Source organism: Haliotis rufescens, unplaced genomic scaffold, assembly GCF_023055435.1.
Source record: "Haliotis rufescens isolate VD_foot unplaced genomic scaffold, xgHalRufe1.0.p SCAF_9, whole genome shotgun sequence".
NCBI classification, from domain to species: Eukaryota; Metazoa; Mollusca; class Gastropoda; order Lepetellida; family Haliotidae; genus Haliotis; species Haliotis rufescens.
Window position 1 is genome coordinate 7,747,360 of NW_025964383.1, and position 27,210 is coordinate 7,774,569.

The 27,210-nt window shown below is 42.1% G+C and overlaps 2 protein-coding genes across 3 annotated transcripts in view; one reads left to right on the plus strand and one right to left on the minus strand.

Annotated features, from left to right (window-relative positions):
• LOC124124060 (thialysine N-epsilon-acetyltransferase-like) overlaps positions 1–27,210 on the plus strand; it is a 62,533-nt gene that overhangs the window by 23,643 nt on the left and 11,680 nt on the right. The window lies entirely within an intron of this gene.
• On the minus strand, positions 2,878–17,642 carry LOC124124058. Of its 2 annotated transcripts, none has more exons than XM_046487176.2 (13): positions 17,561–17,642; positions 15,483–15,804; positions 14,739–14,836; positions 14,326–14,455; positions 14,064–14,134; positions 13,834–13,933; positions 12,307–13,386; positions 11,995–12,047; positions 11,765–11,816; positions 11,347–11,438; positions 10,903–10,960; positions 8,297–8,353; positions 2,878–3,928 (listed from the first exon to the last, which is right to left on the minus strand). In XM_046487176.2, exons 2-13 carry the CDS (start codon positions 15,754–15,756, stop codon positions 3,246–3,248), a joined length of 2,748 nt encoding a protein of 915 aa, XP_046343132.2. In that variant the 5' UTR covers positions 15,757–15,804; positions 17,561–17,642; the 3' UTR covers positions 2,878–3,245. The 2 variants fall into 2 exon arrangements, with proteins under 2 accessions (XP_046343132.2, XP_048246566.1); XM_048390609.1 differs by lacking the exon at positions 17,561–17,642 and adding an exon at positions 17,083–17,103.

The window sequence follows — 27,210 nt, forward strand, 5'->3', positions numbered from 1 at the left end:
AGGGCCACGTTACAGAGACACAATCAGGTGAATCAGGGCCACAGTACACAGACACAATCAGGTGAATCAGGGACACAGTACACAGACACAATCAGGGGAATCAGGGGCACAGTACACAGACACAATCAGGTGAATCAGGGCCACGTTACACAGACACAATCAGGTGAATCAGTGCCACGTTACACAGACACAATCTGGTGAATCATGGCCACGTTACACAGACACAATCAGGTGAATCAGGGCCACGTTACACAGACACAATCAGGTGAATCAGGGCCACGTTACACAGACACAATCAGGTGAATCCATGCCACGTTACACAGACACAATCTGGTGAATCAGGGCCACATTACACAGACACAATCAGGTGAATCAGTGCCACGCTACACAGACACAATCTGGTGAATCAGGGCCACATTACACAGACACAATCGGGTGAATTAGGGCCACGTTACACAGACACAATCAGGTGAATCAGGGCCACGTTACACAGACACAATCTGGTGAATCAGGGCCACATTACACAGACACAATCAGGTGAATCAGGGCCACGTTACACAGACACAATCAGGTGAATCAGGGCCACGTTACACAGACACAATCAGGTGAATCAGGGCCACGTTACACAGACACAATCAGGTGAATCAGGGCCACGTTACACAGACACAATCAGGTGAATCAGGGCCACAGTACACAGACACAATCAGGTGAATCAGGGACACAGTACACAGACACAATCAGGGGAATCAGGGGCACAGTACACAGACACAATCAGGTGAATCAGGGCCACGTTACACAGACACAATCGGGTGAATCAGTGCCACGTTACACAGACACAATCTGGTGAATCATGGCCACGTTACACAGACACAATCAGGTGAATCAGGGCCACGTTACACAGACACAATCAGGTGAATCAGGGCCACGTTACACAGACACAATCAGGTGAATCAGTGCCACGTTACACAGACACAATCTGGTGAATCAGGGCCACATTACACAGACACAATCAGGTGAATCAGTGCCACGTTACACAGACACAATCTGGTGAATCAGGGCCACATTACACAGACACAATCAGGTGAATCAGGGCCACGTTACACAGACACAATCAGGTGAATCAGGGCCACGTTACACAGACACAATCTGGTGAATCAGGGCCACATTACACAGACACAATCAGGTGAATCAGGGCCACGTTACACAGACACAATCAGGTGAATCAGGGCCACGTTACACAGACACAATCAGGTGAATCAGGGCCACGTTACACAGACACAATCAGGTGAATCAGTGCCACGTTACACAGACACAATCTGGTGAATCAGGGCCACATTACACAGACACAAACAGGTGAATCAGGGCCACATTACACTGACACAATCAGGTGAATCAGGGGCACAGTACACTGACACAATCAGGTGAATCAGGGGCACAGTACACTGACACAATCAGGTGAATCAGGGCCACAGTACACTGACACAATCAGGCGACTCGGGGCCACAGTACACTGACACAAGCAGGTGAATCAGGGGACACAGTGCACAGACACAGTCTGGTGAATCAGGGCTATTTGTTATGTCACTTTTTGCATTAAAATTTCATCGAAACTGATGTCAACTAACACCTTAAGAATATACTATTTATTTATAAATGTTGCAGAAAAAATCTTGGTACTCGCAAAGCCTTTAGAACATATAGCACTGTGATGATCCATATACAAGTTCCCTTAGAACCGCATGGAAACAATAGACTACAGTTAAGTTAAGCATAGCGGAGTTGTGCCCCCTTTCTGTTCCCCAAATGGTTCAAATGATTTGACAGCAAGTCACGTTTCGGAAAAAAATAGTAAGTTATTCTTTGCTTTGTATGTGTACCTTTATACATAACCATACAAATGTATTGCATTAGTATGTCGTTCATATATAGAACACTATTTCCTCCGCTCACGGTGTCAGTGAAGATGTCACGTTAAAGTTTCTGGTACAAATTAAGTACCTTTATAAGTGAACTATTGAAAGTTTCAAACTTTGTTGTGTTATTTTACGCAGAACGAAAATTGGACACGATTCATGACTGTCTGCTTTTCAAATCAGTCTTATAGTTGTGATATGATACTGCATGATAATAAAGTTTACATTCTGTCTCCCTGCTGAATTGTATGGAGGTAAATCAAGTGCCACACGAAGACAATTCTCTCACAATTTCCACTTTTAAAATTGATAAAATTGTGCGTCAGAAAAATAACTCGGCATCTAGGGGTAAAATCCGAATCTGTTAAAGAAGACAGTTAATTATTATCGTGCTCATCTTTGAGAGTATATCAGCAGTGTCGGAAATAACATGTCATCCTTACAGTGTTCCCTATCACACTTTCTGTCACAAAATCGAATTATTAAATACCATGTCATTCATGCGTACTCGCGAGTTCGACGTCTGACGTCTGACGCCTGGAGCCGTTTTTCAGTTCGCGCCATATCGGCTCATTCCTCCCCACTCGGTATCGTGTAGATTACGGAATGGGACGAGTGTGCCAAATGGCATAGGGATCATTCGTAAGTGTCCGTACACTAAAGTCACGAGACACCATGCCTACCCGTAACCTTCGTAAGTGTCCGTCACCTCTTGACATAGTCAGAGCAGATAATTAAACAAACACTACTGTGGGTATTCTAAGTGTTTCCCCCCACAGCAAACACATGAGAATAGAGAAACAAAATATTCAGTGAACTTTGTAACATTTCTGTACACACGTCACATGTACACCGGTACATTCTATGTCCGCTTCAATCACTTTCATCCCATTTCTTCACCGACATCAAATGTGGCAATGTGGCGGCACAACTGCAATACTTTCAGCACAACACTATTCATGTGGGGATTTAAAACAATTATATTACAGAGAAGAAACGGACATGTCAACAAATTCATGATTTGTAACAACTTTTCTTGTATTTGTGCACTCAGTTGTTTGTTGTGCCATTTCCCAGAAATGTAGGAAATGTGTGATAAACTGATCGATTACCGCAGATTAATAATCTTAACAATATTCATGTGAGGATGCAAAATGGTCAAGTAGAAAACAACATATTTAGCTAACCTTGTTACATTCTTGTACACAACAAACAACACATAGACAGGTAACTTCTATGTCCGCCTCAGTCAATACAATCACATTATTTTTGACAGTTTAAATAGACATGTCACACTTACAAGTTTACACAATGTCATGTTTATTTTATTTCCTATGCGAGGGCGTAATAAATAAGTGACTTCTTAGAGTCAGTCATGGTGATGTCCACCCCGCTGACCACCTTCATGTTGACTGTGAAGAAACCTGGCCGCCCAACACTAAACATGGGGAGAAGAGACTCCCTCCACTCAACATCCAACTTGGCCAAAACAATCTCCCTGTCGAGATCGATGAAGGCGAGTCTCCCCCTCCCCACATCCAGCACAACGCCATAGTTGAGGGTGAACTGTGTGCCGCGTGTGGCAGACATTGTGTTTCTGTAACACTCCCCCCGCTCCCCCTGCTGATACACGCTGGTACAGATACTCCCCCGGTGTCTGCCACATCTCCATACACAGACACACCAGGAGCGGCGCTGTCCACAAACATACGGCCCACTGTCCACCTGGCTCTCCTCCCCCACACCCATCTCCAGGACAAGAGGCCATGGCCCCCCACCCACCACACCCACCCTGGAGTGGGTCTCCCAGTATCGTGGTGTGTGTGGGGCAGGGGTGACATTAGAGGGGGGTGGAGGAAGGGGGATGGGGGGTGAGCTACAGGTGCCGTGGTATATCTGTAACCTGCCGCTGCCTCTGTGTCGTGTGGCGGGCCGCGAGTTGACCAGCTCACCGTCTGTAGTTACGTGGCAGTAGCCTGTGTTGGCTCGAGCAGCGCCCAGTTGTAGTTTAGGACCTGGAAATATACATTTTGTTTACAGTTTACAAAATTTTCTGACTTCAGATAACAAATTTGTCATTTTATTGTGAACCTCGTTTCAATGTTTACAAAACACCGCACTGAACGATCGGCTGCCATGTTCGTCTGTCTGTGAATTTCAACATAACAATGCCCTAAATATTAGCAATAACGCTGTGAAATTATTTGAGTGGGTATTCAAAAAAAATTCCATACATTTTTATGTGCATTTGTAAACAGATGAATGCTGTTTAAAATCCTTTTTCACAAAGTTGTAGTTGAGCTGGTTTGTGTCAGCAATCAGAAGTAGACGACAACAGCCTAAATATACAAGTGTTTCCACATTATTTCATGATAAAACTATCATCATGGCAATTCTAAACTCTTCTTGTACAATTTTGTAAACAATAAGATGGAAAAAGCTGTTGTTTGACGATATTTTTACACGTGAGTGTTCAACAGACACAGTGTGAACAGGTAACTTCTACGTCCGCTTCAATCACTGGCCACAGTTTCGGCACACTCGCTGGGCGGGAGGATGTCGCGTTATGTGTTGTGACTGGGACACGATGTAGTTTATTGTCACATGACGATTATTAAAGATGTTGTCAAAGATATAATTTAATACATTCTCAGTATTTAATGCACCCACTTTTATAACTGTTCCCACAGACGTAAACATGGAAAAACTTAACAATATATAAATAACAACGATCTACATTGAGCAGTAGCCTATATTATCCTGCGGATAGACAAGTCAACAATGCTAAATGATCACTGACTAATTTGCCGTTGTGTAAGTATTGTAGTGGCAGTAGAATGTACAATACATGTAATTGTATAAAATAATTCAATTATTACAGGCCATTTGATTTTGGTTTGAAAGTATTAATAAAATATCTTTTTTTTATCTTTCTCAGTGCACCATTGTCACGTTTGTAAAACGGGAATATCACAAAATTTGGTGTTGTATTCCCGACACACTGATCAATGTGTTGACTGAGTGCGATACAACAGGGACACTGTTTTTAGTATGACGGGGTGACAGGAATTGTAATTGAGGTATTGCTTGGAATCGGTTGGTGTGTAATATACATCTGTTTCAATGTTATTGTTTGAAATTGTAACCATTACATCTAGAAACGATATATTGTTATCGCTCATCTCTAAAGTAAAGATTAAACCTGGATGGAGTGTCTGTAAACTATCTATCAAACTCTTCATTCCGATTCCACAGAACAAAACAATCATCTAAAAAGCTTTTCCATTTATCTTGAAATCCCTGTCCAAATTCAATGCCGAAGTTTTCATCACTTTTTGAGTAGTTATTCCTCTAAATAACCAAGTACAAGGGTTGTATAAGTAGGGGCCATTTTTGTCCCCATTGCTGTGCCTTTAATTTGTTTGTAATGCGAACCATCAAGATTAAAAGTGTTATTGTTTACAATAAATTTAATACTATCGATAACGAAAATGTCTTCTCGGATTTCCGAACGGTGTTTATTAATCAAGTATTCAATAGCTTCTGTGCCGAGATCATGGGAATGTTTGAATATAAACTAACTACATCAAAACTGACCAACTTTGTACCATTTTCGACTTAGGCGGGAAGTTGGTTCAGAAAATCAGTGGTATGTTTTATGTAGCTCTTGACATGTTTAGCTATTGATTTCAACACTTTATCCATAAGGTCACTGATTCTGTGTATGGGACATTTGGGTCCTGCAATTATTGACTGTAATTTTAAATCATTTACATGGGCTATTTTGACATAAGCAGAATTCAATGTTCCACATTTTTCATGGATCTGTGCGCTCTTATGAACTTTAGGGCGGCCATAAAAGTTACTTTCTTTCGATCCAAAATTAATTAAATAATCCTCTTCGTTTTTAATAAGGCATTGAGAATGTGAATATACTAATCTTTTAAGATTAAGTAATACAGATTTTTCAGAACTGTCTGAAAGCGTTCTGTAACAAGATTCGTCTTTTAAAATTTCCAATGAGAGTTCATGGTAATAATGCTGTCCAAAGTTATTATAGCGCCTCCCTTACCAGCTTCTTTAATAACAATTGAATCGTTTGATAATCTGTTAAGAGCCGCTCGTTCATGTTTTGTTATGTTTGATTTACCTTTTTGAGGGTTTCCAGTAAAGGGTAAATCTTTGAGGCGGTTAATAACATTGTCTTACACTTTGTTACTATCAGGTATTGGAGTGAAGGTGCTTTTGTTTCTACCTAATGAAGTATCTTCGTTATTGGCATCAATATCAAACTGATTAGTAATCTCAATTTTCTACAAAAATCAGACACATCTGTTTCTAGTTCATGTAAATCCTGTTTCAATGGAGTGGGGGTGAAATTCATACCTTTAAGTTATACAGAAATGTCCTCCTCTGTCAGATCTACACAAGATAAGTTGATCACTTTTGATTTGCAATACAACCTCCAAATATTTATTCATTTACCCGAGCGATAATTCTCGTTAGCAGTCAGATTCAGAAATGTTCTTTCTCATATTGACCACTGACGCCAATGTTTTCAAGACAGAATTCGAAAACGTTAAGAGTGAGTGAGGGAGTAGGGTTTTACGCCGCCTTTAGCAATATTCCAACAATTTCACGGTTGGAGACATCCGAAATGGGCCTTACACATTGTACCCATCTGAGGAATCGAAGCCAATCCTTAGGCGTGACGAGCGAACGCATTACCCACTTGACTACAAGTGCCCCAAGTTATTAAGAGGCATTAAACATGATGATATTCACATTGCGCCAGACGAGTATCGCTGCCATAGCAACATGCACGGCCTTCATCATCAGTATCACACTTACGATAAGCATGTATATCACAATACATGAAGGGACGGTCGGGTAGCCTGGTGGTTAAAGCGTTCGCTCGTCACGCCGAAGACCCAGGTTCGATTCCCGATATGGGTACAATGTGTGAAGCCCATTTCTGGTGTTCCCCCGCCGTAATATTGCTGGAATATTGCTAAAAGCGGCGTAAAACCATATTCACTCACTCACTCACAATACATGAGTTTGTTAATACTTATAAACCTTTACAATCATTGCCATGCACGTGTTGTGGCGCGGTGATATTGCAATGATATTAAAGTGAAACGTGAATTAGAATAAAGATTTCTGTTGATTTGTTTTGTATGTTGTTTAATGCCGCACTCGGATATAGTCAAATATGGCGGAATAATCATAAACAGAAATTGATCATGTAAAGAAGGAATCATGAGGTGTTGCTTAAAAGAAAGAAAATGTGTTAATTCACTACGATCACTCGGCCTTAACGATTCAGACCTCCACCCAGTTGAATGTGTCAATATATGGAAAAGAATGATTTTATCTACAAGCTTTTATGGATGTGAATTGTTACCAGCCAAAGAAACAAAGAAATTCATTAATTCATTCATCAACCATGTCGGGCACGTCGCCTCTTACGACAAGCGTAGTTTTCTATCAGATTCTAAAATGAAATAAATGTCTCCACAAAGTATCAAGTGCAACATTAAAACAATTTGTCTAAATGTTTCCTTCAGAAACAGTATTGAAGAGGAACGTTAACCCGAACGCAAAAAGAATGTTTTACCGTAATGATTGTTACCAATGAAATTAACCGCCTTAGCAACGTCCTTAGCGACAGGGATCGACAAGGGGGAAATACTCCGTCAGGTGAACTGATCAACTGAAATCTACAATGTCATAGTTCTTACGTGAATTTCTGAATCGACTTTGTTTCAGTTTGTTGTGGAATGATTAGGTTTTACGTTGCACAACATATGCATAAGCTTAGAGTAGGAATCGTCTGTAAATATTATCCATGTCACTACGACTCAACATAAAAGTGACGGGAGGTAGTAAAACTCAATGCCGGCATACTAAAAACATCTGGAGAACAACCGAACGTTGTAATGTCAACACTCGGAAATCAACACATCTACAAAAATGCGTTCACTGAAAACAACTGAGATGCTCCAGGCATTTGAAATACTGGATATTATAAACTGTTGAAAGTAGCCTAGTGGTTAAAGCGCCTGACAGGCCAAAAACATCAGTTCGATTCCCGACAAGAGTACACGCCCATTTCTGGTGTCTCCAGCTGTGATATAGCTGGAATACTGCCAAAGGTGACTTAATATCTACTCATTCACTCACTACTCACGTCGCATATAATGGGTTGTTCTACGTCTGTTTGGGCAGTGTTCCGGCTTCCCTACAGTGGTCTGTTAATATACAAGTCTGACCAGACACCAGTGGCGGAAAGTAACATTCCTTAACGTCAGTGCATAATGACATTCGGGGGGTCGGGTTATTTTCACTAAAGCATGTTACAAAGAGTACAATATACTTACAGATGATGTATTTGACACTGCTGCCCTCTCTGAGGATGTGCATTGGACAGAAAGAGCCTGCAAAGGTATAATTTAAGTTTAAAACACAATTATGGCGCATTTGTTTCTGATGAAATGTGAATATGGTTTATTTTCACAGTTGACCTGCATAGCTTGCGGACGGTGAATCTGTGAGGTGTGTTTTACAAAATTATAAAACAGTGTTTCAGTTGTATCATGGTGTGTCAGTTTGGTTGGGGAGTGCCATGCGAAGTGATGTAAGTCTTCACGGCGAATTGTTCCCCTCAGTGGAGTGGGTCAATCGTGTCCCACACACAGGTGAAGCACACTCACACAAGTGAAACACGCAATGGTGAAGCACCCTCACACAAGTGAAACACACAATGGTGAAGCACCCTCACACAAATGAAACACACAATGGTGAAGCGCCCTCACACAAGTGAAACAAAGGGTGGTGAAACACCTTTACACAAGTGAAACACACAATGGTGAAGCACCCTTACACAAGTGAAACACACAATGGTGAAGCACCCTTACACAAGTGAAACACAAAGTGGTGAAGCACCCTCACACAAGTGAAACACACAGTGGTGAAGCACGCTTACACAAGTGAAACACACAGTGGTGAAGCACCCTCACACAAGTGAAACACACAATGGTTAAGCACCCTCACACAAGTGAAACACACAATGGTGAACCCCCCATACAAAAGTGAAACACACAGCGGTGAAGCACCCTCACACAAGCCAAACACACAATGGTGAAGTACCCTTTCACAAGTGAAACACACAGTGGTTAAGCACCCTTCTACAAGTGAAACACACATTGGTGAAACACCCTTACCCTATTGAAACACACAGTGGTGAAGCACCCTCACACAAGTGAAACACACAATGGTGAAGCACCCTTTCACATGTGAAACACACAGTGGTTAAGCACCCTTACACAAGTGAAACATGCAGTGGTGAAGCACCCTCACACAAGTGAAACATGCAGTGGTGAAGCACCCTCACACAAGTGAAACACACAGTGGTGAATCACCCTCACACAAGTGAAACACACAATGATGAAGAACCCTCACACAAGTGAAACACACAAAGGTGAAGCACCCTCACACAAGTGAAACATACAGTTGTGAAGCACCCTCACACAAGTGAAACATGCAGTGGTGAAGCACCCTTACACAAGTGAAACATGCAGTGGTGAAGCACCCTCACACAAGTGAAACACACAGTGGTGAATCACCCTCACACAAGTGAAACACACAATGATGAAGAACCCTCACACAAGTGAAACACACAAAGGTGAAGCATCCTCACACAAGTGAAACATACAGTTGTGAAGCACCCTCTCACAAGTGAAACATGCAGTGGTGAAGCACCCTTACACAAGTGAAACATGCAGTGGTGAAGCACCCTCACACAAGTGAAACACACAGTGGTGAAGCACCCTCACACAAGTGAAACATCCAGTGGTGAAGCACCCTCACACAAGTGAAACATCCAGTGGTGAAGCACCCTCACACAAGTGAAACATCCAGTGGTGAAGCAGCCTCACACAAGTGAAACATCCAGTGGTGAAGCACCCTCACACAAGTGAAACATCCAGTGGTGAAGCACCCTTACACAAGTGAAACACACAACGGTCAAGCCGCCTCACAGAAGTGAAACACACAGTTAAGTCATGTTGTAGTTTCATAATTTTCATTTTAACCAACATTACTCCATGCAATGCTCATCTGACACAGCCACGTGTAAGTGGAACAGTTTATTATGATACGTATCGGGATCTCTTCATCAGCGACTGAGGGATGTGTTACTCCTTCGATACAACTTGAATTGAACTTAATTAGTTTTACCAATCGTGCTTTTTTCGAAAATTCCATGATCGAAAATTAATTAAATCGACATGAAAGATATAAACGGCATTCTAATGATAACCGAATCATTCACGGATCCAGAATTGCGTCCTTTGGCCTAAATGTTAAGCACGAACAGATCAACTATACAAAATGTGCTTCCTTCTATTGCACAAGCGACGTTACCAGGTGAAGACTTTGCAGTTTCTTTCGAACGAACAGTCGACGGGTTAGTGTCTTCGATGTCCCAATTCGCAATGTCTGTCACACATACACATTGGCAAGATATAATAATCTCTGATATATCTGATATCTACAGATTATGGCCGTCTAGGTTTGTGTTTGTGAGGCTATTCCTGAAATACCTTGCTTTACACACACCCATACACGTACATCCAACACCCCTGTTTTTAGCGAAAGATGTTAACGCCGCTTGTGGTGTATTCTCCCTGCAGCAACAACTCCCCCTTAAATAACTGTAGAAAGGACAGAAAATCTGACTGATTTCTAGATACGTTTTGTATGGCATGCGAGGTGATGTAAAGCTCTTACACAATCTGAGCAAATGACCATGTCGCTATGCATAGCTGATAGTGATCATGTATGAGCTGTAGGTTTAAGAAGCTGGTTGAAATCCTATATACTGATAGTAACTCTATTTTTGACTTAAAGAATACTGCTTACAAGTCAGTCACAAACTTACTGTCATTCACATTATTCAGATTGTATGGAATTGTCGGGCACGTACCTGTCAAGCAAATTCCACCTGGAGTTGTCTCCGTGGACATGAGTGATCCAATTATGAACTGAAAACAAAGGTTTTTGAAAGATTATAGTGCAAGCTGTATCTAAAATTATAGAATGGCCAATTAATACTCAGCGACTTATTTCCTTTCACTCTACAAAGCTTAAATTCAGAGGGAGAGGATTGGTATGTTGTTAAACATTGTGTCTGTTGTTCAACACCGCACTCAGCAATATTCCATCTATATGGTGGCGGCATGTAAATAATCGTATCAGGGCCAAACAAACCAATGATTGATATTATGTGTCCATGTCCCACGCCGTCGGGGAACAATGAGACGCTATTAACAAGCCTGATGACCTGATCCATCTATTCGCCTGTTTACAATCAGCATTGGTTGCTGGGAACCTATGCTGACCCGCATTCATATGGGGTTATTTAACGTACTTTGGTGACAGCTTCATAAACGTCTTGTGATGTCGGCTGTGCAGGCTGGAGTTCCTGTGATCCAGATACAGTAGAGTCGGATTCCTTGATTCCTGTTGGAAGACAAACATAAACATATTTGAAACAATCTCCGACTCTAAATGTTAACACACACGCACTCAGTCGCGCACGCACGCACGCATGCATGCACGCACCCACATACGCACGCACGCATGCACGCACGTTCGTATGTATGTTTGAATATATTACACGCACGCACGCACATACGTATGTATGTATGCATGTATGTATCACTTCGAGTAATTCAAGTATGCGTAAGATACGTTCATGTTTTGCATTTAAGATGTGAGAGATGATATTATCCAAGTGATTTATTTAATCTGCTCTTCCCGACCTCCATCATACTAGCATACTGTACCTGGGAGGCGAAATAAAATCTTGCTAAGCTGGCGCCATCGTCCTTCATGTAGCTGAAACAACAACACTGGCATCAAAGAGATCAGTTTGTAACGTGACGTTCTTATATAACATAGAACTGGTATAGAACTCCCAACCACGTTCATCAGACAAATATTCTAATATGATTCCAACAATATTTGCATTCAACTTATTTAGATACATTTAATTTCCCTTTAAACAACATATTACCGTGTTTGTTTCTTGTTCTCTCAATGTCAGCAGATGTATCTGTTGAAGCAGACCTGGAGACAAATATTGAACAGATTAATTCAAAACTTTATTAGCAATTAATGGTACTTTATAATGACGATAAGTCATTTCGATGTTTGGATAAGTGTTACTGCAATATTCTGGATTACATGCTTTGGTACTGACGTAGGTATGATGAATAAAGCTGACTGAGACATTTACTCAAAGGCTCAGATCTTAATAGTTGAATGAGAAACTGGTCAATGGTTTGTTGAGTTTTATCTAAACATGAATGTTCTTAAATATACCTACCTTGATAAGAAGGCTGTGTGTCTGGAATATGATCCAAGTCGAGACAGGAGACAAGGCCACCAAATGTATCGATGAGTTCCTCCAGGGCTTTCTGGCCTTGAAAGGAAAGGAGGATCCTTGTATCTCTTGTGTCATCTTCTGGAAGTTCCCTCTTCAGATTTTCATCACATTTCTTCAGTATTGCAGCAGTGAGAGTGATGAGCTCCTCTCTTCTTGTGGATTCCAGTGTTCTCTGTGTGTAGTCTATCGTGGATGCAATGGAAGTATGGACGTCATGTACAGTGTCAAGTGTCTCTTGAACTGTTTTATTTGCTGCCTTCAGACTCATTTTGACCTCTTCCCTCAGTTTTCGCTGTCGATGAAGGGACTTTACAGCAACACTTTTACAAACAGTAATGATGGATTCTTCCAGCTTTCTCTGTTTATCTCCCAGTTCATCTCGGTGACTGTTGACAGTTGCCATTCTGTCTGTGACATCTTTTAGTTTACATCGTTGATTCTGCAACTGTTCCTCCAGCTGACCCTTTGCCTTCTCATGGGCATGATTCAATTCTTTATTCGTGTGATCTTCATGGGCCCCATGTAGACATACAGTACAGATAGCCTTCTTACATGTGTGGTCAAACAGCTGCAGCCTGTTGTCAGGGTGGTCTCTGCAATTAGGTTCCTTCAGCCAGTGCCTCATGGGGATATTCTCTGTCTGATTGACCTCCTCCACTCTGTGGTTTCTATTCCGTTTCGGTACGTCATGATGTTTATGACAGTCGGAGCAGAGCAGGTTATCACATTCGTGACAGTACACCTCAGCCTTTGCCTCATGATCTCCCTCGATGTAGTTACATTTCTTGTCTCCCTTAACGTTGGCAGCATAGGCAGCCTCATTGCGTCCAACATGATCTACTTCAGTCTGTTCCATGTTGAACTCACGACCACAGGGACATTGGAGGCACTTCTGCTTCGCTAGAGCGGTGTGGTGATCAATGCATGGTTTGCAGGCAGAATGGAGGCATGGAAGGAGACGAAGCTGACTTTCATCACAGCAAGATTGAGTTGAAAACTGGCACATTCTGTCACTGGAACCTGGGGGTAAAAAAACAACACAGTAAGATGTATCGATTCAATATCGATTAGTCGGCTTCCGTGGTCTTATGGATAGAGTGTCTGCCCGGAGAGAGTAAGGTCGGGGATTCGATCCCCTGCAGCGCCATAACAAAATACGCTACCAGCTTATACTTGTCACCCTGCCATGACGGCATTATTAAGGGGCTGAAACAATGACTGGTCAGCAAAGATTGTGTCTGAGTGGGGTATTTATTTTAAACAGCGGCATGGTATCTCACTGGACTATCACTATAGGCATTTGTCCGGACTGGTACAAGCAGCCACACACAAACACATGCATGTACGTCGCTTTAAAAGTACAAAAATCTTGAACGTGACTCTTAATCACATTTCATCTCACCTCATTATGATTATGTTTCTAACTATTTACGTTTGTGAGATTGATTGTCCCTTTTCTCATTGTACCTGTATGTTGGACCTGCACTGCAATGTCTTCCATATCTGGGGACTGTGGCCTAGGAACCCCTGACAAAGCCTCGTTTGCCTCCTGTTCTTTATGCAGTCTCTGAAATGATAAGTACCATTGCCTCAGATTGCACTTATTATGTCACATGTGTAGTTGTGCAACAATGTTTCTATTGCCTATTGTTATTAGTTATTGTTAAGTATCTCCTTTAGGATAACATTATTCCTACCTTCGTCACGTCGTCACATTCTGCCTGAGTCTGCTGCAAATCATCGTTTGACTTTGACAGTTGCATCTTCACTGAAATTTGATTACAAGGATCGCATCAGAGAATTGATCAAACTTCAAATTTTGTGGCATGTTTCATTGTGGCAATGGCATCCTGTAGCTACTAATTCTATACGGGTTGATTGTAATTTACTGCAGCATAGGTAAAAGCAAAGTTGCAAATAAAAGATAGACATGAAACAGGAAAGCAAACATCAGCTTACGAGCTTCAACTTCCTCCTTCTGCTTTTCTATCTGTGCTATGTGTTCCTCTCTTTCCTTTTCCATTGCTTCCTCCCGTTCAGCGTGCTCCAAGTCTTTTTGTTTTAGTTGTTCCTCAAGTCTTTCCATTGCCTGAAAACAGACGTAAACGAGGGGTAATCACCTGAACATCCACTACATATAAATACACCTAGACATTGCAGCTTATTACATGTATTACCTGTTTCACTAGTCTCGGAAAATGTAATATAAACTTGATGTTTAAGAGAGTTGCGGGAAGCGTACATTCACTAACATTGCACATCTGATACCTAATACATGTGCAGTACTAATTCATACATATCTATCTCATCTGAATACAGGGGTATCTTAACATGACGAGCAGACAAGATTTAACTGTGTTCGGACTACTCACAGAGTGCATTTCAGCTATCTGGTCCTCTTTGTCACCAAGTTCCTTTTTGTACTGAGCTTCCAGTTTGAACTTGTTGACATAGACGATATCTGTACTACCTGAAGAGTAGAATAGTGTGGTAAAACAGTAAGACAAGATATAACTCGCTGTTTGAAGACTTTTTGTTTCCTCTGTTGAGTAGCTACTAACTAGGCACATCTGTGGTTGATAGCACTTCTCTTTATCGGCATCATATCATTTTGTACTGCATTTATCTTTTTAAAATCATTTTATTTTTCTGATGGTTTTTCATGCTCATACGTACTGACATAGACGAGATCTGAAGTCCCTGAAGAGTAGAACATTGTGCATATAGTAAAAACAGTACGAAATGAGATATAACTCGTTGTTTGAAGACCTTTTTTTTTCTTCTGTTGGAGTAGCTACTAACTAGACACGTCTGTGGATGATATGACGTCACCTAACAATGGGCGTGATAATGGCCCGTCAAGCAATATGAGGGCATCATCAAGTTACCGTGGCCCGCTCATTTCTGAAAACATGTGGGCCGTTCAATGATAATTCTATCCGTTTAAGCTATAATGAGTTTTAATGGATGGAAGAGAATGAAACGAGATGTGACCCTGTGAATTTCTGGCTGTGAACTCCATGTTATATCCAGGCTAATATTACAGCAGTACTAGTCAAACTGCTGTTGGTAGTTCTGGCAGCTTGTGATCACACATGATAACCCTACTTACATACCTGCTTCCATGGAGGTTTCATCAAGCCGTTGTTTGATGAACGGCTGTGAGGAATCAAGGACAGCACACAGTGTCCGGTACCCTTCTTGTCCCTTCTTCTTTAATATTTCTAACAGCATCTCACATTTCTCCGACCCAGCCTGTCTACACCTGTCATAGTCCGCCTGTGTGAAGACATCGTCCTCCAACAAGGCGTCCAGCACAGGGTCCACCTGAAGGTACTCCTTCAGGTACTTGTGGTTCCTCTGGATGACGACAACGTGGGGGGCAGCCATCTTCTGACGTCAGGTGTGTGAGTATCTCGCTGGGATGAAGCTACAGTTCTAAAAAGTAAAAGGAAATCACAACTAACTGAATTTGAAAGTCCCTGCATACTGCCTCAGAAGTCCTGGTCAAATTCTTTCTGGAGAACGTCGTTCTTTTGTTTGTAATTCTCGATGCTGCATTCTTACATGTTCAAAGAATTAGAATATGTACCTTGCCCCTTTAAACTTCAATACTATACAAAATAAATTGCATACAAAATCTTCCATATTGTTCAATTATTGTTTGCTTCCATGAAGTCGTACAATAAGTGTAGCAACAACGAGGCTCCAAGTCATCACTATGTTTATGTATGTTATCGAATGAGCCTTGTATTGTGCTCCGAAACTACATGTCAGACAAGCTCATCAGTTAATCCCCCACGCATTGTATCTCCGGGTTGGTGGTTGGGTGTTAATAGTAGAGGGAAAAGGGGTTGATGTACAAGGGATTGACTATGAACACAACTATTTTGATGAATCTACACGGGAGTAATAACTTATGAAAACCCATAGAGATGCTCTTTCACGTACTGGATGTTGACAGGACATTGGTAGATGGTATAAACAACATCTTTCAAGGCATCCAACAGGTTTGTCAACCGAGAGTAAAGTAAGGATATAAAAAAACCTTTTGATTCGTCCACAATTAATTTTAGGGTGCATTTTTCACAGTGTAGGCAAAGTGCACTAAAAGGTGATAGGCACTGTAGGCGAAATGCACTGTAGGCGAATGGAGATTGAACTTGGCATGGATTCCCAGTCAACTAAATTGCCGCAATTCGCTGTAGAAAGCTGCGTCCTTTGGCACACTAGAAACCAATGATAGCGGGTTCGACTCCCAGTTCGTTTGGATTATGTTTCTGGGTTTGTCAGCGCCATACCCATGCTTGTTTGCTTTCCCGCTACATCAAGCTGACGTGCCGTGATATAAATGTCTTAACAGTGAAATGTGATGTCAAGCAAGATTTCGATCCCCACCTTAGCAATGTGTCCTTGTATGAAACTGTGTTCGAGGAACGTTCACCAATGCATAACAATCAGGGGAAATGTAAAGCTAAGCAGATGACATGAGGGACCTGACTTCACAATATCCCAGCTGTGTCGCTCTAGAAACACAACACTGCAGTTCGTGCACTTGACAGGCATGTCGAAGCGCTATTCATACATGGTGACGTCAGTGTGGCAGCCATGACAATCTATAGAATGACTTCACCACCAGCCGTGGCCAGCTTGTGTAGCATGTTACAACATGGCCTGTCGTTCCCACCACTCTACCACTACTTGTACAACACTTACAAAGTGTCTGCAAACAAAGTTGCTTGATCCTTGGCACCGTTTCCCAAATCTAAAAATTACATGGTGGGATATGATCCGTGTTTGACATGGTCAGATCTTCGCGTCTAACGAGTGTACATATACTGTTCACACAAGCAGTTGGCGAGAGTAGCTGATGTATCCACATAAATACGATACAAGAAACCGTGTTGACATGCTTTATCTTTGACTGACAATAACTGCAATCCTGGGCCATAAGGTGACGTTTTACTAACACTGTTGCTTCCACCTTCCCTATCAACACCCCACCCAGCCCGACCTACCCACTGCATTCCCCCTCATAACCACGCATACACTGGATTCAACAGAGCTCATACTAATGTTTAAGGTTTATAATGAAAGTCATACAGCTGTAAACACTCATCAAGAGGCACAACATTATATATGTTAAGAAGATGATAATATAACCACAAGAAATAAGTAGATATATTTCACTTACACAACACAGGAACAACAAGAAGTCAAATATGGCCGTCGCCTTGTTCAGCTACAAAACGAAACTCGGACTGTGAGTGGCGCCTACTCGAGTGACGCATTAGACACCTGCCTTCACTGGGTACGATAACTTGTCATAGTCAGATTATTCAATGACAAATGCATTCAATTACGGCGGGAGGCTATACATATTGTCCTCACACTTGCCTGGTGATTTGAAAACACTCATTCAATCAAAGTGAATCGTAAGCCATTCAATAAAAATAAATTTATTCAATTGTGCCAGCGCTCTCACCCAGGTGCTAGTGTTGAACTACACACCGTCTTCACCCCGTGTTCACGTTTACAAGCCTACTGATGCTTAAAGTCGACAGCATCAGTTTGCAAACATAGGTTGGCAAACTCCAAAACCTCGGCCAACTTGTGTTTTAAATGACAAATATTTGTTTTTGTTACCTACATTATATGCAGTGATACGAATGCAGGCTGAATCATAGCCTCAAGGTGGTAGGGTTCATGTGGTACAGACCAAGGAATAGACGTAATCCATTCCTCCAGGTATAGCTACAGGTATTGTTTATACATGGCAAATAGATTTGAATTCGTGTCGTGCTTTTAAATCTCCAGGTAAAGAAACCAAACCTGAAAATACTGAACATATCTGAGGAGGGACCAAGATGTCTGCTATAATGACACCTGAACGCAGCCAGGATCTAAAGCCAAGGTTGACAGAAGGCTAATGTTGGCCAGGGGTTTTACGCCTCCTATCAAGAACGGAATACTAGGCCCCTTTGTAACTGTGACGGTCCCAAACACACTGTCAGATACTAATACACAATACACCAACTGACGTTGATAGTTAGTCACGCAATGCATCACCTAACATTGTGCTGGTAGTCGCGGGTAGACATGCTGTGAACACATAATGTGTTAGCTGTACAAAAAAATCTAGTTAGGGTAGCGTCGTGATCCATACATGGGGTATGCTATACACCATATGTTGATATCCCGGCCGAATGTAATAACACGACACTGTTCGTTGCACCAATGAATACATATAATTATGTATTAGTTTCCCTCAAAGTTGATAGTAATGCTTGGTGACGTACAAGTGTATATTCTGATAACATTCACTGATCGGCAGAGAACGGTTAGGGATCCATTGTCCGTGAAGCTAGTGAATGGTGTAGAGAAATACCGACCTCACAAACATCCATCTGTATAACTCAGCACTCATATAAATTTGTATCATCCTTGTTTCTTTTACCACGACAGAAGGTGTGGAAAGAAATATTTCATACAAGTGCAATGAGGAGGCTTTGTGTCAGCTTTGGTAACATCTTTAACAAGCACATAGTTTCACCACGTGGAATGTTTTACACTGACGAGAAACATAAACTATATCAACCTTAGACGTGACTAAACAAAGGACAAGAAGATATTTCAAATGTAACGTTTGTGATTATGAAATGAGAAAGAGGTTATAATGCACTGGTAGCGACAACAGAAGACCCAGGACAACAAGGACATGGAGATACAGAGTTATAATGCACTGGCAGCAACAAGACAGGACCCAGGACAACAAGGACATGGGGTATAGTGTGTATATACAGTCACCACTGTGAAACACAATATGATTGAAATTAAAATTCCTCTGCATTAAACGAATCCATATAGTCACAGTCGATAGCGTTCGTGTCCGCCATTGGCGACGTTTGGTGAATTCATTAGACGTCGAGATACGAGGGGTGTTCAATAAGTTTTGCAACTTGGGCATTTGTGTTTTCACAAACAATGTCAGCTTGTGGCAGGTGTGACACTAGTCATAACAAGTTCCAGACACAAAATAAGTTAGATGTGATGGCCTCATTGGCCTAAGGGTGGTCACAATCATGGATTCTCTCAAACATGAACAACGTGCTGTAATAAAGTTCTTTACCAAGGAGGGATGCAAAGCAAAAGAAATCCATGATCGCATGTGTAAAGTGATGGGTAAGGATGCTCCTGACTATTCCACAGTTTGCCGTTGGTCTCTACAGTTTAAAAGGGGTAGGGAGTCCATAGACGATGACCCAAGGTCAGGCAGGCCTTCAGATGCCACCCAACCGGAAACCATTGCTGCTATAGAAAGGAAAGGATTTTGTCCGACCGACGAGTGAAAGTATCTGAACTTTCTAGGGAATTCCAAATATCAGTTGGGACTGTTGAAACCATTATTCATGAGCATCTTGGTATGTTTAAGGTATCTGCAAGATGGGTACCTAGAAACCTCAGCGCTCAAGATCGCCATCTGAGAACTGAAAGTTGTCGAGACATCCTGATCTCTATACTGCTGATGAAACTGGATTTCTTTCTCGTCTGGTGACAGGTAATGAAACATGGATCCACCACTGGGACCCAGAGACTTTCATTGATTCGGAAAAAGCTTCGATGTCGGGGTATAAGGGATTTATTCTGCCTCTCAGAAATTAATTTCCCTCCAAGGCTGGAAACATACTATTTTATCAAGATCACGTAGACCAATCAGATCTCATCATTCTGACATGGAGGTATGTTAAAGTATTTTATCAAGATCACGTGTACCAATCAGATCTCTGACATGGTATGATACCACATAGTGTAGTTTCTTTTGCTGGTCAGTATACTACCTTTCACTGAATCAGAATAAGTTTATTCTCAAAAAACACAAAAAGTGGTACAAGAGCATATTAAATAAATAAGTATGTATATGTACAAATAGCAGACAAGATGGCAGTTAATAACAACATGTGATTACCTAGCATTTTTAATACTAATGGACATTTGTACAATAAATCTCGATAAATTCTTTAGATCCTGTGTGTTTTTTGTTGATAAGAATTTTACAAATTTTATAATATTTGGCCATTCAGTATAGTATGATGATCAAAATGTTTGCCTCTCTCTTTTAAAAATATTACATCTGAAATAGTAGCGAAATTCATCAGCAATAGATAGAGAATTACATAATTTACAGGTTCTATTTTCCTTTGGATTTTTTTCCATCGACCAGTCTCATTAGGTAAATTATGATTACAGCTTCGAAATCGTAGTATTGGAATTGGTTTTCGTTTTGGCAATAGAAGATATTTATCGAGAACCGGAGTGTCCTTTAAATATTTATAATATAATCCTTTAGAACTAGAATTAACGTCACTTCTCCATTTCTGAAAAAGATTATCTTTAAGTATTTGCTTTTCTTCTGACACTAGCCACTTTGTTGTGCAAATTGACGGATTGTTAAATACATAAGGTAATCCAATGGTGTCTAGTATATCCATAACACATCTAACCCAGGGGTACACATATCCACACACAGTGACCTGTACACATATCCACACACACTGTCCTGTACACATATCCACACACACTGACCTGTACACACATCCACACACACTGACCTGTACACATATCCACACACACTGACCTGTACACATATCCACACACACTGACCTGTACACATATCTACATACACTGACCTGTACACATATCCACACACATTGACCTGCACACATATCCACACACACTGACCTGTACACATATCCACACACACTGACCTGTACACATATCCACACACACTGACCTGTACACATATCCACTCACACTGACGTGTACAGATATCCACACACATTGACCTGTACACATATCTACACACACTGACCTGTACACATATCCACACACACTGACCTGTACAATTACCCACACACTAGATGGTTGCATGTTCTTTAACGCCGCACTCAGCAATATTACAGCAACGGCTCGTATATGACGGCGGTCTGTAAATAATCGAGTCTTGACCAGACCATCCAGAGATTGACATCATGAGCATCGATCAACGCAATTGGGATACGATGACATGCATCGACCAAGTCAGGGAGCCTGACCACCCGTTCCCGCTTGTCGCATCGTCCGACAAGCATGGGTTGCTGAAGACCTATTCTACCCTTACGCACGCACGGACGCACGCACGCAGGTGACTCTGTTGACTGACACTCGTGGGATGTCTTTTCTCGTCTGATACTGGAACACCGACCTGGATAACCCTGTCTTTCGTAGGTCACGGAAACGAGTGATCACAATGTGATAACACAGCTTAAGAATGGCCGACTTTTCAGTGAGAGAAGCTCGCGAGGACGACTGTGATGAGATAGTACGGTTGATGCAGGTGAGCGAAACAAGCTGAGCTATAGGTAGAGACAGGCATACCTAGGTAGACACAGGCATACATAGGCAGAAACAGGCATACATAGGTAGACACAGGCATGCATAGGTAGACACAGGCATACATAGGTAGACACAGGCATACATAGGTAGACACAGGCATACATAGCCTGAAACAGGCATACATAGGTAGACAGAGGCATATATAGGTAGATACAGGCATACATAGGTAGATACAGGCATACATAGGTAAATACCGGCATACATAGGTAGATACAGGCACACATAGGTAGACAGAGGCATACATAGGTAGATACAGGCACACATAGGTAGATACAGGCATACATAGGTAGACATAGGCATACATAGGTAGACACAGGCACACATAGGTAGACACAGGCACACATAGGTAGACACAGGCATACATAGATAGATACAGGCATACATAGGTAGACAGAGGCATACATAGGTAGACAGAGGCATACATAGGTAGATACAGGTATACACATATAGATACAGGCACACATAGGTAGACAGAGGCATACATATATAGATACAGGCACACATAGGTAGACAGAGGCATACATAGGTAGCCAGAGGCATACATAGGTAGACATAGGCATACATAGGTAGACACATGCCTACATAGGTAAACACAGGCATACATAGGTAGACATAGGCATACATAGGTAGATACAGGCATACATAGGTAGATACATGCACATATAGGTAGACATTGGCATACATAGGTAGATACAGGCATACATAGGTAGATACAGGCACACATAGGTAGATACAGGCACACATAGGTAGACACATGCCTACATAGGTAAACACAGGCATACATAGGTAGACATAGGCATACATAGGTAGATACAGGCATACATAGGTAGATACAGGCACACATAGGTAGATACAGGTACACATAGGTAGACATAGGCATACATAGGTAGATACAGGCACACATAGGTAGATACAGGCACACATAGGTAGACACATGCCTACATAGGTAAACACAGGCATACATAGGTAGACATAGGCATATATAGGTAGATACAGGCATACATAGGTAGATACAGGCACACATAGGTAGATACAGGTACACATAGGTAGACATAGGCATACATAGGTAGATACAGGCATACATAGGTAGATACAGGCATACATAGGCTGACAAAGGCATACATAGGTAGATACAGGCACACATAGGTAGACACAGGCATACATAGGTAGACAGAGGCATACATAGGTAGACACAGGCACACATAGGTAGACACATGCATACATAGGCTGACACAGGCATACATAGGTAGACACAGGCATACATAGGTAAACACAGGCATACATAGGTAGACATAGGCATACATAGGTAGACACAGGCATACATAGGTAGATACAGGCATACATAGGTAGACATAGGCATACATAGGTAGACATAGGCATACATAGGTAGACACAGGCATACATAGGTAGACACAGGCATACATAGGTAGACATAGGCATACATAGGTAGACACAGGCATACATAGGTAGACACAGGCATACATAGGTAGACACAGGCGTACATAGGTAGACATAGGCATACAAAGATAGACATAGGCATACATAGGTAGACACAGGCATACATAGGTAGATACAGGCATACATAGGTAGACATAGGCATACATAGGTAGACACAGGCGTACATAGGTAGACATAGGCATACAAAGATAGACACAGGCACACATAGGTAGACATAGGCATACATAGGTAGACATGGACACACATAGGTAGACACAGGCATACATAGGCTGACACAGGCATACATAGGTAGACACAGGCATAGATAGGTAGACACAGGCATACATAGGTAGACATAGGCATACATAGGTAGACACAGGCACACATAGGTAGACACAGGCACACATAGGTAGACACAGGCATACATAGGCTGACACAGGCATGCATAGGCTGACATAGGCATACATAGGCTGACACAGGCATACATAGGTAGACACAGGCATACATAGGTAGACACAGGCATACATAGGTAGACATAGGCATACATAGGTAGACACATGCATACATAGATAGACACAGGCACACACAGATAGACAGAGGCATACATAGGCTGACACAGGCATGCATAGGCTGACATAGGCATACATAGGTAGACACAGGCATACATAGGTAGATACAGGCATAGATAGGTAGACATAGGCATACATAGGTAGACATAGGCATACATAGGTAGACACAGGCATACATAGGTAGATAAAGGCATACATAGGTAGATAAAGGCATACATAGGTAGATACAGGCATAAATAGGTAGACACAGGCATACATAGGTAGACACAGGCATACATAGGTAGACATAGGCATACAAAGATAGACACAGGCATACATAGGTAGACACAGGCATACATAGGTAGATACAGGCACACATAGGTAGACATAGGCATACATCGGTAGACATAGGCACACATAGGTAGACACATGCATACATAGGCTGACACAGGCATACATAGGTAGACACAGGCATACATAGGCTGACACAGGCATATATAGGTAGACAGAGGCATACATAGGTAGATACAGGCATACATAGGTAGACATAGGCATACATAGGCTGACACAGGCATACATAGGTAGACACCGGCACACATAGGTAGACACAGGCACACATAGATAGACAAAGGCATACATAGGTAGACACAGGCATACATAGGTAGACACAGGCAAAAATAGGTAGACACATGCATACATAGGTAGATACAGGCACACATAGGTAGACATTGGCACACATAGGTAGACACAGGCATACATAGATAGACACAGGCTTACATAGGTAGACAAAGGCATACATAGGTAGACACAGGCATACATGTAGCATACATAGGTAGACATAGGCATACATGGATAGACAAAGGCATTCATAGGCTGACACAGGCATACATAGGTAGACATGGACACACATAGGTAGACACAGGCATACATAGGCTGACACAGGCATACATAGGTAGACACAGGCATAGATAGGTAGACACAGGCATACATAGGTAGACATAGGCATACATAGGTAGACACAGGCATACATAGGTAGACACAGGCATAGATAGGTCGCCATAGGCATACATAGGTAGACACAGGCATACATAGGTAGATACAGGCATACATAGGTAGACATAGGCATACATAGGTAGACACAGGCATACATAGGTAGATACAGGCATACATAGATAGACACAGGCATACATAGGTAGACACAGGCATACATAGGTAGACAGAGGCATACATAGGTAGACACATGCATACATAGGTAGATACAGGCACACATAGGTAGACATTGGCATACATAGGTAGACACAGGCATACATAGATAGACACAGGCATACATGTAGCATACATAGGTAGACACATGCATACATAGGTAGATACAGGCACACATAGGTAGACATTGGCACACATATGTAGACACAGGCATACATAGATAGACACAGGCTTACATAGGTAGACAAAGGCATACATAGGTAGACACAGGCATACATGTAGCATACATAGGTAGACATAGGCATACATGGATAGACAAAGGCATTCATAGGCTGACACAGGCATACATAGGAAGATACAGGCACACATAGGTAGACAGAGGCATACATAGGTAGACACAGGGATACATAGGTAGACACAGGCATAGATAGGTCGCCATAGGCATACATAGGTAGACACAGGCATACATAGGTAGATACAGGCATACATAGATAGACACAGGCATACATAGGTAGACACAGGCATACATAGGTAGACAGAGGCATACATAGGTAGACACATGCATACATAGGTAGATACAGGCACACATAGGTAGACATTGGCATACATAGGTAGACACAGGCATACATAGATAGACACAGGCATACATGTAGCATACATAGGTAGACATAGGCATACATAGGTAGACACAGGCATACATAGGTAGACAGCGGTAAGCATGGGCAGATAGGCACACATGGGGAGATAGGTAGAGCGGCGTTAAACAACACAAGAAACAAGTTCTGATACACCTCATGTCCAACCGCAATTCCAAATCTGGTTTCACTACACCATATTGTTTATCAGTAGCAAACATGCTAAACGATGTGCATCGTTCAGTTTACCGGTTCTCCAATCGGGAATGCGTTTCTATCAATACATGTATTAACAAGTTGGGTTGTCATATAACAAATACTGTACAAAGTTACCGATGAAGATCAGCACTCAGGTGGTTCGATATTGAATTGACGAGTACATTTCATCTTGTACATTTGGGGTTATTTTCGACTCAAAACCTAAATTAAGAAAGAGCACCCATCATCCCTGGATAGAACAAGACACATCACTCCATATCCTGTTCGTACTAAGTGTCCCAGACTCTCAGTGGACATTCCGGGGTAGAACAGGTCACCAGCACTCTATGTTTGTCTATGAAGTATCCCAGACTCTCAATGGACATTCCGGCTTGGAACATGCACCCAACACTCGATATTTGTCCATGCAGTGTCCCAGACTCTCAGTGGACATTCCGGAGTAGAACAGGTCACATAACTCTATGTTTGTCTATGAAGTATCCCAGAATCTCAGTGGACTCCGGCTTGGAGCATGCACCCAACACTCGATATTTGTCCATGCAGTGTCCCAGACTCTCAGTGCACATTCCGGGGTAAAACAGGCCTCCAACACTCTATGTTTGTCTATGAAGTATCCCAGACTCTCATTGCACATTCCGGGGTAGAACGGGTCACATCACTCTGTGTTTGTCTATGAAGTGTCGCAGACTCTCAGTGCACATTCCGGGGTAGAACAGGTAACCAGCACTCTATGTTTGTCTATGAAGTATTCCAGACTCTCATTGCACATTCCGGGGTAGAACTGGTCACCAGCACTCTATGTTTGTCTATGAAGTATCCCAGACTCTCATTGCACATTCCGGGGTAGAACAGGTCACCAGCACTCTATGTTTGTCTATGAAGTATCCCAGACTCTCAGTGGACATTCCGGGGTAGAACAGGTCACCAGCACTCTGTGTTTGTCTATGACGTATCCCAGACTCTCAGTGGACATTCCGGCTTGGAACATGCACCCAACACTCGATATTTGTCCATGCAGTGTCCCAGACTCTCAGTGGACATTCCGGAGTAGAACAGGTCACATAACTCTGTGTTTGTCTATGAAGTATCCCAGACTCTCAGTGCACATTCCGGGGTAAAACAGGCCTCAAACACTCTATGTTTGTCTATGAAGTATCCCAGACTCTCAGTGCACATTCCGGGGTAGAACGGGTCACATCACTCTGTGTTTGTCTATGAAGTGTCGCAGACTCTCAGTGCACATTCCGGGGTAGAACAGGTCACCAGCACTCTATGTTTGTCTATGAGGTATCCCAGACTCTCATTGCACATTTTGGTAGAACTGGTCACCAGCACTCTGTGTTTGTCTATGAAGTGTCGCAGACTCTCAT

Coding starts and splice junctions, on each gene's coding strand:
- LOC124124058 (XM_046487176.2), bottom strand. CDS start 15,756: ATGGCTGCCCCCCACGTTGTCGTCATCCAGAGGAACCACAAGTACCTG. Junction 14,837..15,482: donor TGAAACCTCCATGGAAGCAG/GTATGTAAGTAG, acceptor TCTACTCTTCAG/GTAGTACAGATATCGTCTAT. Junction 8,354..10,902: donor AGGTGGAATTTGCTTGACAG/GTACGTGCCCGA, acceptor ATACCTTTGCAG/GCTCTTTCTGTCCAATGCAC.